The 17,733-nt window shown below is 36.5% G+C and overlaps 2 protein-coding genes across 8 annotated transcripts in view; both read right to left on the reverse strand.

Moving 5' to 3' along the window:
- igdcc3 (immunoglobulin superfamily, DCC subclass, member 3) overlaps nt 1–5,739 on the reverse strand; it is a 69,298-nt gene extending 63,559 nt beyond the window's left edge. The window contains exon 1 of one of the 2 annotated variants that reach the window (XM_083550868.1): nt 5,331–5,736. In XM_083550868.1, coding sequence (XP_083406994.1) covers nt 5,331–5,403 — 73 coding nt within the window. In that variant the 5' untranslated portion in view covers nt 5,404–5,736. Of the gene's footprint in view, nt 1–5,330 lie in introns of both variants that reach the window. The other variant, XM_083550867.1, reaches the window with a different exon arrangement.
- A 5,630-nt stretch (nt 5,740–11,369) lies between these two features.
- The window catches only part of igdcc4 (immunoglobulin superfamily, DCC subclass, member 4), a 63,174-nt gene continuing 56,810 nt past the window's right edge, over nt 11,370–17,733 (reverse strand). For 4 of the 6 annotated variants that reach the window (XM_083550834.1, XM_083550833.1, XM_083550832.1 and 1 more), the window contains exon 19: nt 11,370–15,996. In XM_083550834.1, the coding sequence (XP_083406960.1) occupies nt 15,508–15,996 (489 nt within the window). In that variant the 3' untranslated portion in view covers nt 11,370–15,507. The remainder of the gene's footprint in view (nt 15,997–17,733) is intronic. The other 2 variants (XR_014535144.1, XR_014535145.1) reach the window with 2 other exon arrangements.

The raw sequence follows: 17,733 nt of genomic DNA on the forward strand, positions 1-17,733 counted from the left end.
AAATAAAAAAATTGGTTGTTATTTACTTTTTTCTTAACTACATAATTCCATATGCATTCTTTTACAGTTTGAATGTCTTCAATATTAGTGTACAAAGTTTAAAATAATAATAAACACTAAAGGAGAAGTGTATATATATATTAACAAAGTTTTTTCTTTCTAAACAGGATTTTTCATAAGTTTAAGTTAAGTTTTTAATAATAAATGCATGTTTTTGCCACACTGACTAGATAAAAAAAAAAAAAATTTGATTTTATATATTAATTTTATATAATAATAATTATTGCAGATAGATTAGACCTTTGTTTTCAATATAATATAAAGATCCAAATTAAAATGTGCTTATGAAGCTCAAACTCACTTCTCAAACTCATTTCTGAAACATCAACAACCGGCTTTAAAGAGAAATAAAATACCAAATGAAGTCCGAAATAAAAAGACAGGATTAATGCCATGGCTTAGTTCATGGTCACTCAGGATGCACATTCAAATCTCAAATGACACCTTACACCTTAATCTTTACTACCCAGGGGGTGAAACAGTGACTTCTTCACCACAATCCCTACATGAAGGAAGCAGTTTACTGGAAATAAATCTAAAACATTGCTATTAAAATGAGGAATTATTTTCTGCCTTCTATAATAAATGCAGGTTCAGACGAAAAGAATGGCCAAAATGGGATAAACCCCCTATTTTTTGGGGTTAACCTTTTATTTTAATTGCTTTGTTTTCTTTTTGATATGTGGAAAGTTAAAAGAGAATCAGAAGTTCTTAGCCTTATCAAAGGGTTTTCCTCTACCTGCTGTGTTTCCAAGTAGAACCCAAAGGGAAAGAACCATAAATCATAATCATCATCTCTTGAAAAAACCTTTAAGTTGACCATTTTATATACAAACTCTGAGGGTTCTTTGCAGGACTAAAATAAGAATTAAAATACTTTGTTGATCCTAAATATAAATTGTTGGAACAATTGAGGGTGTGGACAATTTCTAGCTTCCTAATCCTTAAAACCTGCAACATGGAACACTTTTTAATAAACATGTTGCTCTATTGTGCTACACAGGATCCCCTCTGTGTCCAAAGACAACTGTTAAAGGTTCTAGTTCTTAAATCTTTGAAGGAGTGCATAACAAAGCCAAGTAAGCTTTGAATAAAAAAGCAAGAACTCTTGTGAGCGCCGTTCCACATCATCTCATGGTGCGTGAGGGCAAGCGAGACATGAGCTGTCAATCAAACTAAACAAAAGACGGCAAATGGAGGCATGGTATTGATGTGTAATGTTTCCGCATGATGTTTCCTGTGCTGTCGCAGCAGGCTAAGAGGGTTCTCCATGTGTCATTTTCCTCCCTGACATTCACAACAATGCAATGCACTCCATCAGAGCCTGTGGATAGATAATAACTGCAATCTGCTCTACAAACTGAAGGACAGGAGAAACATTTCCACACAGGATGCAGCCATACGCTAAAGAGCAGTTAAGGACAGAGCATGTGTATGTGTGTGTATGGTGAAGAAACCATACCTTCTCTTACAGAAAAATCACATGAACGTCACATGTTAATAATCACATGTGGCCCATCTGTTATATAGCTTTCTTTCTTATATTTTCAATGAATGCTTATGGCTTTATTTGATCAAATAATTGTATTTTTACTGGGGCTGTCGATCAATTAAAATATTTAATCGCGATTAATCGCATGATTGAAATCATTTTAAATCATATTTTATGTACAAACTATTGTTCCTAATGTAATGAAATGATTAGTTCATAATATAAAGTAAAAATAACACAAATTAACCCGCACTTTACCATAGAAAAAAGTTGTGGCTGGGTGAGGAAGACGAGAGGGAGGAGAGGAGGAGGAGGAGGAGGAGGGTTATTGCTTGGAAGGAGAATCTCCTATGAGAACGCACGTGGTCACAATACTACAGTAAACAATATGTTCGCACGAATGATGCCTGTTTAAGGGATTCACGACTAATAGTGACAAATACGCAGGAAGCTGACCTGAGCTCCCACTGTTTTACACAGCCAGAAAAAGAACTGCTGTCTCAATTAAATGCGAGCCGTTCGCCTATTGTTCGTGTGATGCTTGATGTTCACAATGTAAGTACAATTTTATTCACAATTTTTGCTCTTCCTGCAAAGTATTATTAATTTAATTAATTTAATACTATTATTGTGATAGATGTGTATAGGTCCCCTGGTGGTCTAGTGGTTAAGATGCAGCGCTCTCACCGCTGCGACCCGGGTTCGATTCCCGGTCAGGGAACCATCCCCAGCCACTCTCAGTGCCGGTCCCAAGCCCGGATAAATCGGGGAGGGTTGCGTTAGGAAGGGCATCCAGCGTAAAACATGTGCCAAATCAAACGTGCGGAGGATCCGCTGTGGCGACCCCTAACAGGAGAAGCCGAAAGAAACTATTGTGATAGAAGTGTATCTGCAAGAATCAAAGGGAAAGTTTATAGGACTGTGGTGAGACCTGCGATGTTGTCTGGTTTAGAGACAGTGGCATTGAGTAAAAGACAGGAGGTGCAGCTGGAGGTAGCAGAGCTGAAGATGTTGAGGTTTTCGTTGGGAGTGACGAGGATGGACAGGATTAGAAATTAGTTTATTAGAGGGACAGCGCATTTAGGACGTTTTGGAGACAAGGTGAGGGAGGCGAGATTGAGCTGGTTTGGACATGTGCAGAGGAGGGACATGAGTTATATTGGTAGAAGAATGCTGAGGATGGAGCCACCAGGAAGGAAAAAAAGAGGAAGGCCATGGAGGAGGTTTATGGATGTGGTGAGGGAAGACATGCAGGTAGTTGGTGTGAAAGAGGGCAGATGTAGAGGACAGGGTGGTATGGAGATGGATGATCCACTGTGGCGACCCCTAATGGGAGCAGCCGAAAGATAAAGAAGAATTTAATACTATTATTAAATGATCAGGACACCAAATTGAACTTTTGCTATGTTTCCACACGGATGGTTTTAATTGCCGGATTTTCCTATGTATACAATGAGGTTTCCTCCTTCACGTCGCACTTGATGCATGTTGAGTTTTAAAGGATAACAAGCTGAAATGCATCTTCATGTCTACTGCCACATCAGATATAATCAATCCAATCAAATGGATATGTATATGATATTACTGTATATATTGTTTTAAGCGATGTATGTGTAGTATTCCTAAAGCACACACACACACACACACACACACACACACACACACACACACACACACACACACACACACATTGATGTAAACATTGTACATGCTGAGTTGAGTGTGTTCTGTGCCCTCAACATTAAATTCATAAATACAGCTGTTCAGACAAAGATATAAATCTTCAGCAGTTAATAATATAGGCCAAAGCATGTCCTTCAGTGTATATCCACACAGCGAAAAAACACAAACCTGCTGCAGCTTTACAAAGAACGAAAACCTCATTTCACATGCACAGTGAAATAAACACCACAACACGGCAGCCATGTCGCAATAAACTGCACACGCTCGCTTTAATAAAGCGCTGATACAATTTCTAGATCAACGCTACCTTAAACAACCCTGCTGCTAGACATGTTTACTACAAGGTTTCTTCATGCAGTGCTGTGTTTGTGTGTGTGTGTGTGTGTGTGTGTGTGTGTGTGTGTGTGTGTGTGTGTGTGTGTGTGTGTGTGTGTGTGTGTGTGTGTGTGACCTGGAAAGTCTCATGAAAATGTATTTGCCCCACTTGCTGATTCTTTCTATTTTTATTTTTGCAGGTTTGTCAACACTTGCTTAGAGCTTCAAAAGATGAAAGAAGGTAAAAACAACTAAAATAAACAGGATCATGCTTATTTAGTTGTGTTGCTCCTAACATTCTCTTATATGACTTTTATTCAAGATTTGCTCTATCAAAGTATGTCTAGCTAAGGATCATGTGATGCATAGCAGAGATTTCTTTCTGTGTGTCGATTCAACTATTCTTTTTTGGGGGTTCCGACCTCCCAAAAAAAAAAAACACAACAGTCTTCAAAGGAAATGAGTTCTACTTGGAACCCCCTGATTAATTTGTAGGGCTCTACATCCAGCCATTAAGACAAACCACAGGTTTATGCAACCAAGGGTTCCTCAAGCGTTCTTCAATAAGTATGTTTTTATAGTTGAGACTTCATATCTTCTTCATCATGTGGAAACCCCTCAATACCTTCACAAAAAAACGTCCACAAAGAACCATTAAGGTTTCCCATCAAAGAGATAAACCACACCTATCAAATTGCAATGCAAACAAAAGCTCCTCCAGGGTTTTTCAAAAAATAAGATTGGAAAACGTTTCAAATTGTTTTTAAGGGGTTTTTTTATAGAACCTTTCATATTTAGATTCAATCTTTATTTGTCAACTAAACCTTCTAAAATGTTGTCCTTTAGTTTTTCAGAAACCTAAAGCTATACATTGATACATCCATTTATACATTTATTTATACATCTATTTAACAGAAGCTTGTAATGTAGACGGACAGACAGACAGACAGCCAGACAGACAGATAGTCTTTAAAGGTAATGATTCTGTGTTCCCCATCAGCCAGAAGAACTAGATGTAAACCTTCTGGTGTGATTGTGCAGGGCTGCACTTTTGTAAAGAACAAACATCTCTTATTGTATTACAGAATTCAACCAAATCCAGAGTCAACCAGGTAGTTGCATGTTGTCTTTTTCCTAATGGCACAGGTCGATTACATAAATAAATAAATAAACATCATTGTGGTGCTCGCTGGACGATAATGAAGTGTAGCAGAAGATCATAATCATAATGCGCTTCACGTGTGAATAATCACGTGTGCTTTTTAGCAGCTGCACGAGTTTTCACGGTTTCACACTTTTCACATGGACGTATGTGGTTTAATTAAATAGCCATTGAATTGACATCATCAATAATAAATACACGCCTTGTGTCAGGCTTTAACTAACTGCTCTTAGTTCTTCTCAACATCCACAGCCGCTTTTACAGAGGAATAAAACAGTGAGAACAGTGGAGATTAGAAGGAACAGGATTAATGCCAGGGTTGAGTTCATGGTCACACTGGATGGACACCAGGGCCGCGTCCCAAATGGCTCCTTAAAATCATCTCCTCTAAACAGAGGATGGAATTGGTGACCAGTTGTGAAGCCTTTCTGTGATCCACCCTGATGCTGCTCGGTTCTGCTCTGGGTTCGGTTCTGTTCTGGACTCGGTTGTGCTCTGGGTTCGGTTCTTTTCTGGACTCGGTTCTGCTCTGGGTTCGGTTATGTTCTAGACTCGGTTCTGCTCTGGGTTCGGTTCTGGACTCGGTTCTGTGCGCTGCAGGGAAGCTGAAACACTTACCGATAAAAGCGGTGAACCAGATGCCGAGCAGACGCGCAGCAGCCAGGAGGCGTCTCTCCGTCGCCATGTTCATCACTTTCCGAAACGTGTGCGCGGATAAACACAAAGCCACACCGGACAGAGGAGGAGAGAAAAGAGGAGGAGAGAAAAGAGGAGAGGAGGGAGAGCGACTTCCTCTCAATTCTCCTGGTACCTACGACAAGCGCTGGTCCCCGAGAGTCGCGCGTGCTCGCGCCATTTTACACATCCACCAGGAATTTCTCTTCTTTCCTTCCTCCTCTTATCTCTCTATATCTCTCTCTGTCTATCAATCTCTCTGTCTCTCTGTGTAGCTCTCCGTTAAATCACCAAGGCTCCGTTACCTCCGCACGCGCACACAGCACACAGCGTGACTGGCGGTGTGGCCCCCTCCTTCTCTCTCTCTCTCTCTCTCTCTCTCTCTCTCTCCTTCTCGCTCCTTCTCTCTCTCTCTCTCTCTCTCCTTTTCTCTCTCTCTCTCTCTCTCTCCTTCTCTCTCTCTCTCTCTCTCTCTCTCTCTCTCTCTCTCTCTCTCTCCTTCTCGCTCCTTCTCTCTCTCTCTCTCTCTCTCCTTTTCTCTCTCTCTCTCTCTCTCTCTCTCCTTCTCTCTCTCTCTCTCTCTCTCTCTCTCTCTCTCTCTCTCTCTCTCTCTCTCGCTCAAAGGAACAAAAGACGCGGCCAAGTGCGAGAATCATCGACAAGACTGCCACCTTCCCCTGAAACAAATTATTCTGCTTTACGGCTGTTACATATGAGACTGAGAAATAATGATAGGAAGAAGAAAAGGAATAGTAATTGAAGAAACATTGATATATGAATCAATGAACGAATGAATGAGAAGGAAGGAATGAGTGAGTGGATGAATCAAAGACTGATTGAGAATGAATGAATAAATTAGTATATTGATAGGTGAATGGATGAATGAGTGAGCGAGTGAATGAGTAAGTAAACAAATTGATGGATGAATGAATAGATGAATGAATGAGTGATTGAATGAATGAATGAGTGGATGGATAGGTGAGTAAAGAAATTAATGGGTAAGTGAACAAATTGATGAGTGAGTGAATGGATAGGTAAGTAAATGAATGAATAAATGAATGAGTGGATGGATAGGTGAGTAAATGAATAAATGAATGAGTGGATGGATAGGTGATTAAATGAATGGATGAAAAAGTAGATGGATAGGTGAGTAAATGAATGAATGGGTAAGTGAATGATTGAGTGAATAAATGAATAAGTGAGTGAATGATGAATGGGTGAGTAAATGAATATTCAAATGGTTCAACATGGAAATTTTGACTTAATACGATTACACACATTCTCCAACCGGAATCAAACAAGTGCAGATCATAAGAGTTTGTTTGTTTGTTTGTTTGTTTGTTTGTTTGTTTGTTTGTTTGTTTGTTTTTAATCTGGTTTGGAAACCAATGTGAACCCATTGTTGGGTTCTACATCAAATCTTTTGCCATAAAAAGACCACCAAAGAACAGTCAGGGGACAACAGGCTCCTGTTTTCTATCAAAACGCAGAGTATGGCTGAGAGGCAATTGCAGGCTATCCATCCGTCCTTCCATGCTTTAAACCATCCATCCCTTCATCTATCCATCAATCAGTCCTTCCTTCATCTAATTAATCATTGGCCACTTTGTTGCTGCTGCTCTATCAAATCATACAAATAGAAAGCTACGCATAATTACAGCTACAACTAATTATCTGCAGTACACCGTGTACAATTATTTTGTCAGTCATTTTTTTATAATGTGCACAACCCCCCCTCCCCCCATAAAAACACAGGTAGTACCACTAAAAGTCCAGTACTTTTACATAACAACATTTTATTTATTTTTATTTATTAAATAATGCAGAATAAATATCAGATTTAAATTTTCTCTGCCATGTGCAACTCTTCAGGTAAATCAGTGGAAAAAGAGCGACCTCTACCGGAAGTATTTCCTGTTACTATAGAAACAGCGGGTTGGGGATTAGCAAACAGCGTCAACTACAAAAATGCGTCAGTTCAACAGCTACAATCAGATGCAGAAATATTGACACCCTCCTTTAAAATAAGCTTACAAGCTTAAAACAAGCTTAAATTGTTTAGAACAGCATTGTTATGTTCAAGAATAAAAATGAAGCAAAATAAAACTCTATTCCTTAAAAAAACACAACAGCAATGAAAAAAAAAACCTGCAAGGAGAAAATTGGTCTAAATATTTCATTTTCATTTCCTCTGTGATGTGCTGAGGTAAATGAAAGGCAGTGTGACATCTGAATGGTTGATAATTTAGATGAATATGTGAATTGTACTGCTGTGACACTCTTTGTGGGTGTAATTACCCACTGATTCTCTCTGCAAACCATGTCATTCTCTCTGCTGCCTAATGCCTCTAACACACTTTATGGCGAACTGATTAGACACAAGAAATAGAAGAGTAGAATCCTAAATGTAAATCAAAAGGGTAAAATGATTGCATGAATATTCTTTATGTAAAAAAGTTTAGCAATTTGCACACACACACACACACACACACACACACACACACACACACACACACACACACACACACACACACACACAATGCTGTAATGCTTTCAAAAATCAGTGTTAATGTTGTTTTTTTATCCATTTAAAAAATGGATAGTACATGAACAGAAGTGAAATCCATATCAAATTAATATTTGGTGACCACATTTTGGATTTCAGTTCTTACTTTTGCACATTTTGCACAAGTCAGGGATTTTGTAGGATAAGAGTCAGGTGTTTGGTTAACCAATTATACCAAGAAGGTGATAATGTTCATCAATTTTATATGTAAGTTGAAACACATTAACTGAAAAAAAAAACAGCTGTGTAGGAGGCTTAGACCTGGGTGAGGAACAGACAAACTTTGCTAAGGAGAGTTTATGGACATACCCCATGGCAACACTGAGCTCAGCAACAAGATACAAGGTAGTAATACTGCATCAGCAAGGTCTCTTCCAGGCAAAAACCTGAAAGCATACTGGGATTCTAAAATGGGCTGTTAAAGCTGTTTTGAAAAAGCACAAATACAGACACAATTTTGAGGACCATAGATGCAGTGGTCAGCCAAGGACACGTGATGTAGAGGATGAAAAACCCATCATGCTTACTTTTCATCAACATCAGATGAGTCCATCATTGTCATAAACAAGGAACTGGCAGAAATCAGCAGGATCCAGGTACATCCATTTACTGTCTGGAGAAGTCAGCATTTCTGCAAATTTACAGATTCGGTCAGGATTAATGGTTTCCTTAATGCTGAGACATAAAGGCAGATATCCATCATGCAGTAGCATCAAGTCCCCAAATTTATTCAGCAATTATTCTAAATTTAACAATCAGCCAACCTCATTTAAAAGATCTCCAGCATTCTAGGAGTACTGAAAGTGATAGTTTTGGCCCCTACAGTGTACTGATATGAACATCATTGAGTCTGGGGATTATAGGACGATAAAGAAGGATTTGATGCAGCCTACATCCACAGCAGATCAGTGGTTAGTGCTCTAAAATGTTCTCTAAGATGTTTAAAACAACCTATCTCTGCACAAGAATACCTAGAAGACATTTCTGTTATTAAAATAAACTAAAAACATTCTTATTTTTGGAAGCATTTTTAAGTTACAGCATTCTTTCACACCTGTACTCACTTGAACTTGGAAATCTAAGCATGTTTTGTTTAACCAATGATTTTTAAAATACAAAATGCACTATACAAATAGTAGATTATTTGTCTGTATACAACAACTCATCACTAATGGGGTGCCAATAATTCTGTTGTGGAAAAAAACAGTTTTTGCTTGTCAAGTTCTTTGTTCACTAAGAGAGTAAATTTTAGTTTTAAATTTAGAAGGAAACACAAGGTGGTTTTGTTGGGCTGAATCACCTACATGAGTTTATGTAGATGTTTATGTTCATTCTGTATATTCACACATTGTACTGACAAATAAAACAAAATGTCAACTGGAGGAGAAAAAATAAGAAATATCGAAGTAATGTTTATCAAACCTCAGCCTGAAGCACTTTCTTCACATTTCATTTTAGCAGACACAGGAACAACGTTCAGCATTTCTAAGAAAACGTTCTGCTCAAGTACTGCTGGGTCCTATAAGTCTGAATCCACCACTAACAGTTACTAAATTACTAAAAAAATCTTATTACAAAAAAAGATCAAGTCTCATTCTACTCCCTAAAGTAAAACAGGCATTGCTTTTAAAATATATTTATAATGAATATACAGTATCTGGAACACAAGACTTGCTGTTTTGCAGATGTTTAAACCCATAATTGGCATCAAAATTTGGTCATAATGAAAGTCACCCAGATTCTGACACTTGCTAATTTATACAGTTTTCAACAGATCCACTTAAAAAAAAATGGCTGTTCACTTGATGCTTTATTCTGTATATCTCCACACCTTGACAGATGTCACTCTAACGAGACAATCAATTAAATTCACTTCACCTGTTCACACTTCACCTTCACCAGGCGTGATAGGTCATTTGGTGATGAAATGTTTCCTCATGCGATCTGAAATTCGGTGAAATTTATTTTACATAAAATAATTTTCATTTTACATCATCACTACTTTAGTACAATTTCAAAAGATATACAAATGAAATACTCTTACTTAATTAAACAATGAAAAAATGGGCTTTTTTATTTTTAACTTGACCTTCCAACAACCTTAAATTGCATTATATTTATTTATTAATGAAAAAAAATTGTCAGGCTGCTTTGCCATTCAGTTGTGCTTTAGATTTTTTTTTAGCCTTTAAAAAATGCACAGTCTTAACAATTTTATTTGCTTATTTTGTTCTGTTGCTAATGCCACTTCAGCATTCTTCCAACAGTATTATCTAATATAGCTATCTAGGTAGCAAATTCAAAGTTTTAGCAGAACATTTAATAAATAATTATTAATGGTTTATTTTTATCCTTTTACTCCAATAACTTTTTAACTTTAACTGAATCTGATTCTATTGTATTGAGTACAATATTTAAATACTATGATATTGACACAGTATCCATGCATTTTTTTTTTTTTTATCAAAGTGCAGTTTTATCTGAAATTTTCCCATCCCTATTTAATAAGTTTTCCGTTGTAATGAGACCAAACGATCAGCCCATATTTATTGAAAGATCTGCATGTCTAAGAATTCACTTTATGAAACAGCCATGATTTACTAATGCTTAATAAACACTACATTTTGGCACTGTTGAGATTTTGGTTACATTAATTAAGAGGTAGCAAATAACATGTGCCTGAAATAAACATAAAAAGAGAATGCAGTTGAGTGCAAAATTAATATATTTTTTTAAGTTAATTAACTATTTTAAAGTTTATTTCAAACTAATTTTTATCCCAATGTTGTTATTATTATTTTAAATAAAAAATATATAATTTTTATTATTTATTATTATAAGTAGTAGTAGAAGTAGAAAGAAAGAAGGAAAGAAGGAAAGAAATAAATATTTTTATAACAAAACATCTAAAACATCAGGCAAATTTGGTATTATAGCATTCAAAAACTATCAATAAAAATGTATTTTGGGTAGCAGCGCAAACAAAGAACCAAAAAATAGTTTAGTAGATATATAACTCCAAATGATGATAACGGAACAAAACTTCATGTCCTTTTGTCCAAAGGATGTACAATTTTTGCACTCAACTGTATGCCATTAGTAAATATATGTGCATCTCCATAATGCAAACCAGTACTGAAAATATGCTGCTATTTCCTGATAAAATGAATAAATTAAATGTAAAAGACAGAACAGGTTGGTTTCTAAAATGTATTTTAAGGTGCTGTATGTTCTTTTTTTAGGTTTAAAACACATTTTAAGACTTAGCTTCTGTTTGCATCTGATACACTGTAAAAAAAAAAAAAAAAAAAGTTAAACAAAAAATTATTACATTCAAACCTTCAGATGAAATGGTTAAATAAAGTGATTAGCAAATGTACACAGTTTGTCATTTATGACATGAAATGAGCCTAGTATTGGTTTAAACATTTAATTAAAAATGCTTTTTTTTCACCTTAATCTTTGAGGAATACATAGAGAATAATTACACACAGTTTACTGTATCAGGAGAAAGAAATAATAATAATAAAAAATAACATGTTTAAATGATCCTAGGGCGATTTTCTAATTTTGAAAATGACTTAATTTGTTATAAGTCTATAAGACAAACCTGAGTGATGGAAAAAATACAAACACTGCACTGAGCACCTTTTCTAAGATTGTAGCACCAAACTAATCATTCTGAGAAGGTCTTTGAGATTTTGACAGGACTTCAACATATTTGATAAATGTATGTCTTTCGAGTGAACTCTGAGGTGATAAACTAGGCATATAGCCAACAAACATTACTGTATATGTAAGGGATCATCCTGTTTAACACTATACACGATTATTTATAGAACAATACATCACAGACACACACAGATTTGCTTTTTGACAATAATAAAAAATTATAATAATTGAATACAAAAGTTTGCACACCCTTCTTCAGTAAGAAAATATTGATTTTGACCATTTCTTTGAGCAATTTTATTGTTAGTCAGTTTCATTGTATTGTATTGTATTGTAAAAAAAAGTATATTTTCAATTTTAATATTTACATGGACCTTTTAATAGGTTTACTGTTTTATTTTATTTACATTATTTCATAATTAATTATTTCATAATTAATTTGAAAATGTTATTCTATTATTGCCTGTAATAATGTTACAATAAACAAAAAATAACAAAATATCAGTAACCCTGTATCTGGACACTATTGCTCATACCAAGCTTCTACTGGTGTTATTCCTCTGGCAGTTCCTTGAATTCTGAAAGAGGATATACTGTACTGTATACTGAAGCATTACGTAACATGAGTTTACTTGAACAAACTAATGAGTGTTACTGGAGACTCCTTCCATAAATGTTTAGAATGTATTTCTCTTAATAGACTTCTTCACCACATCAATGATTCCATTCTTTTCCTTGTCAACACATTTAATCCTTTTTTTTTTAGATTACATTTGACACCCACTGTATGAGTTCCTATGAATGAGCCGGTACTATAGTAATGATAACGTATTAGACCGAGTACATTCAATTCAGAATTGAGAAATCAAGTGCACTTAATATTTCAAAATGTCTTCTTTTCAAACAGTTAATATAGTCGCTAAACAAACCATAGTGGTAACTCAGTAATGTGTTTCACAGCAAATGACAAAATAAAAAGCTGGGATTCAGCAGGTGAAAAATGTTTACCAAACTAAACATTTTAAATATATTAATAATAATGTTGGCAATAATATTGAATCTTCAGTGAATGATCTGTAATAGTGTTGTTTTGTTTGAGCCCAAAAATAGGGGTGTGCAAACTTTTGAACTCAACAGTACCCAAAAAGAGCAAAAATATCAAAACCTGGCTCTGGACCCTGTGAAAGTAGTTTTAGGATAATCCTCTTGGCACCTTGACGTAATATTGGGATATTAGCTGATGTACATGTATATACATATAAAATCACTTCATTTCAGCTAATATTAATGTAAGTACAGTAAGATATGTAGTATTTCAAAATGAGAGATAAAAAGAAACAGCAGAACTGGTCTTAGATCAACATAGACTGTCATATTCCTCTGATGTATGACAAAAGCACTGGTATTTCTGAAAAGTATTCCTAGTAAAATAATGAACATGTGAGAAATGTGAGGATTTTCCTTAATCAAGAGAAAAAAAAAAAAACACAAGATGCTTAAATAATAGTTTAAAATGCATATCAAGAAAAAGATACAGTTTCTGCTCTTAGCAGCAATACAAAAAAAAAGAGAGAAAAAAAAGAGATGTTTGGTTCTGAGGAAAAAAAAAGAACACGCATCAACATCAGTGAAGAAGAACGAGACAAAAGAAGTCATTTATGGCTGAAGGAACACAGAAACAGAGTATAACAGACGAGTTTGCTTTCTCCTTTTATCTTTTCGGATTCCCTGCACAGCGTGTGTGTTCAGAGCTCCCTGAGAAAAGATGAGTGAGGTGAGGAATGGACGCGTCTCGTGTCAGTCGAAAAGTCCTCTGTACGCTAATCTTTTATGGATTGATAAAAGCTGTTATACTGAACAAAGTCTATAACAGAAAGTCGTGTTAAAGCGTAAAGTGAATAACCATTATAATGAGTCACAGAAAATGACAGAAGATGAACAAGGCAGAGGCTTCTGCAAGTGCTAAAAGTTGCAAATCACATCTTTATAAACTCATGTACACAAAATTGGCCTCGAAGTTATAAATTCTTCCTGAAAATTAAATCACAAAAAAAAAAAAAAAAAAAAAAATCTCATCCATTTGCAAGAAATGAGGTAGTGGCTGGGAGCAGGAGATGTATGAAGCACCCTCAAACATGCTGTAGGTCTCCCATTAAACAAATCAGATAAAAAAAAAATACATGTAAAGTACACATGTCCTTCATCTTTTCTCAGCAGTTTCTCATCTTTTTTTTTATCGTTTTTTTTACAGAAAACTCCTGAGAAACTCCTGCCGAGGAATGTAATTTATCAGACTGACTGTTTGCACCCGAGTGAAAACAGGATCAGCAAAACAAAACCAATAACTTCACCCAGAACAAAAAAAAGTAATCACAAACCCTTCATTTATACTCTTTTTTTGTCTCAGACTAGTGTAGAAGAAAGGGCGTGTTTTATTTACACAATACTAGGCTACTGAGCTTACACAGCAAACTAGCTAACAGCTAAGCTAGCTGAAAGTTTTTAGCTATATCAGGTTAAGTTGTGTATTGTGAAATCAAGTGTGTATTGTGAAATAGCTAACATTAGGCAAAGCATTTTAGCTAGTAAGCTATCAAATATTAAGCTAATTATTATTACTTTTTGGACTGATAACTATAAGCTAAGTTTGCTAGCTCTAACAATGGATGTTTTAATGCTGCTTTGCAAAAAAAAAAAAAATATATGAAGGGTTTTAGATTTTGCCACACATTCTTGCTAACAAGCAAGCTAAACTAACAAGCAACCTTTTATATTGCAAATGCCAACCGGGTGGAAAACACTCCCATTTTCACCTGGGTGCAAATAGAAACTGCCCTATTGTAGCTGTTTGTGTGTGTGTGTGTGTGTGTGTGTGTGTGTGTGTGTGTGTGTGTGTGTGTGTGTGTGTGTGTGTGTGTGTGTGTGTGTGTGATTTGATTAAGCTGGAAGTAAAATCTGGGAAAGTGTAGCCTCTGGTTCACTATCTGTATGTGTGTGTTTGTGTGTGTGTGTGTGATTTAAATAAGCTGAAAGTAAAATCTGGGAAAGTGTAGCCTCTGGTTCACTATGCGTGTGTGTGTGTGTGTGTGTGTGTGTGTGTGTGTGTGTGTGTGTGTGTGTGTGTTAACCCTGAGAAATCTGTAGTGCGTGGCAGGGTTGTGGACTCTCTTGCTGCATATACAACTGCTCTGTAGGTACTAATCTCTAATTTGTCTATTCAGTTATTCAAACTATGGTCTAGTCCACACTAACATAATTGTAAATTAAAAAAAACATGAAAGTGTATAGGTTTGGCACAGTTTTTTCCTGTCTACAACAAAACATAAAAATGATAGAAACAGTATCCTTGGACCCGGACCCACAAAAATCTATTTCTTTCGAAATAATAAATAAAAATGCTATCTTGCATGCCACAGTTTCTCAAATTAAAAGCAAACAGGATCATTAGAACTTCTGCCGTGTTGAAATTGTTTAGATGATACGTCAATTTATTTGATATAAATTTTTATATTTCTTCATTTGCATAATGATGCATCCTCAATGGTGAAAATCAAAACACGTTTTCATACATATTTCTGTTAGCGTGGACTAGACCCGTGTTCTGCTCTAAACCCCACACACTGCTAGCTGATTCCATCTTCAGAGTAAGAAAAGTCCAAATTTACAATATTTATATTTACCATTTATATTACATGTGCATGTATCCATGTATACTAAACGAATACATACAATACATGCACACAGTCAAAAAAGGGGGACGAAAAGCATACCCATGTTTTCTAAAGCTAAAAAAATATTCTGTATGTACACACTTATAAAACAATAGGTTGCAGTTGTGGAATATTGGCATCACAGCTCATTTCCTCCTTCTCCTTTTAATGCTTAGGAGCACAGGTAGCTGTGCGAACCTGAGGTAGAGTTGACGAGGCCAGACCTGGCGAAAACTGGTGGAGAAGTGGGCAGTCCTATATAAGATAGAGCCTTCCTTGAAGGACAGAGTCTGTGATCTCTGTTCTCTAGAGTGGGCTGGAGGTGCTCAGGGGTTACCCCCTCTTCAGTAGTGCCTCTCAGAGTCAGCTGGGCCAGGCCGTTTTCTAGCGGCCCGTTGTGATTAGCCAGTACATCCTGAAAGTCTTTGGGGGTGCATGAAGAGGCAGGATGGATTTCAGTGTCAGGTTTGATTGAGGATAATGATGGTGACAACGCATCCTCTGTGCAAGGGATGTGTGAACCCGGAGACCCCAGAGAGAGATTAGTGTCACTCTGTAGCTCCTGCACCTCCTCCACTGGATCCGAGTGCTCTGAGTGTACGATCACTTCAGCTTCCACCTGGTTTGAACCGAGAGAATGCGGATGCTCCTCGTGACCGGTCTGAAACACACAGACACATCTTTAGTCAAATCAAGTGACAAGAGGCTTTTATTGTCATTTTAACCCTAAAGACAGTGCAAATGACAATACGAGACAGTGTAAGACACCAGTAAACCTACTGTATATTATACAGTATAGTGTGCATAAGGGAACTGGATACAGAAGTGTACTTGTAAAAAAACAGCAATAGCAGCAGTTAAATGAATATGCAAAAAAATTAATGTAAACAGTTATGTAATAATAAAATAATATAATATGGGTGGTACTGAAGACATGGATGTTTGAAATGAGTATGAGTGTGTATGAGTTCAGATTTGTCGCAGCTCAGTACACACAGTTGAGTGTGTGTGTGTGTGTGTGTGTGTGTGTGTGAGAGAGTTTCAGTTCGGGTCTGTGTTGAGAAACCTGATGGCTTGAGGGACAAATCTGTTCCACAGTCTGGATGTGAGGGCTTGAATGCTTCGGAACTGCCTCCCTGATGGTAGGAGAGTATAAAGTGTGTGTGAGGGATGTGTGGGGTCGTCCACAATGCTGTTGGCTTTGCGGATGCAGCGTGAGGTGTAAATGAGCATGAATAATTATTGTTCCTTCTTGCTCATGCTCAACGGACCACTAATAAATGTGCAAACTTTAAGTCAAACGATATACAAATATGGAATTATTCTAAACTCTCCCCTGAAGCCCACAGTCTCTTTTTTCTCATCTCACTTTCTTTCATTGTCTATGAAGAATATTTTGAAGTAATTCATGTAAAATAAAATTAATGTATGTTTGACCTCAATCGGGACTCTATATGTTGTGGACACTACTGTTTATTAATTAGGGAAAATAATTTCGACTTATCTGAACAAATTACCAAAACATTTCAGGTAACAAAAACAGTCTTTTTTTTCATACAAATGAGAAATAAATAAACAGGCCTACAAAGTGTAAGATATAACAGCTATAACACTATTAATAATTGAATCACTATTTGTTTTCCTGCATCGATCAAACTGCAAAATGAAACCTGTCAGTGTAGAATTTATTCCATGTCTACAGCATGTTGTGATTATTTTTTGTCTAGATTCAGGTTCTACCTGTATGGACCAGTGATGTCCCCTATCCCTCTCTCCTGTCCACTCACCTCCAATTTTCTCCCTAATTTAGTATTGGCCGAACGTTTGCTACATCTGAGACACACAAAGCCAGACAAGTACTGTACATCTTTTCAGACACCATACACGCTGCATCACAGCAGAATAACACACTCAGAAGAAAGCTCTATTCACTCTCTTCTGAATACACATGCCCACAGACACGGCATTCAGAATTGCTAAGTGTTGCTGTGATTCCTTCAACTTTTCTCAAACTGACATCTTCCTTCCAGCAACAATATCTTTTCTCCTGCTTCTTTGGGGTTTCTTTCACCAAATCACAGTACAACACATACAACACACCAGTCAAAGAAAACAGCGTTCCCCACCCCTCATTCTAGTGTCCTTCATTTATTATACTGTGTGTTAGCAAAGTTTGTCTAGGTGTAATTATAAAGACTAATACATACTGCTGCCTAGAACCAGACAAGTCCAAGACGCATATCCGTCATGTTAATAGTCCCGTTATGAGAACTGAATGCAGTTGAGTCACATTTTGAGAAAAGATTATCTCATCACAGTTTAATTCCCCACTTTCCAGTTGAGCATGTAGGCGGTCTAACGATGACTCGAAAGCAGGATGAAGACGTAAATGTCAGCT

The sequence above is a fragment of the Silurus aristotelis genome (genome assembly GCF_946808225.1).
Source record: "Silurus aristotelis genome assembly, chromosome: 9".
In the NCBI taxonomy this organism is placed as follows: Eukaryota; Metazoa; Chordata; class Actinopteri; order Siluriformes; family Siluridae; genus Silurus; species Silurus aristotelis.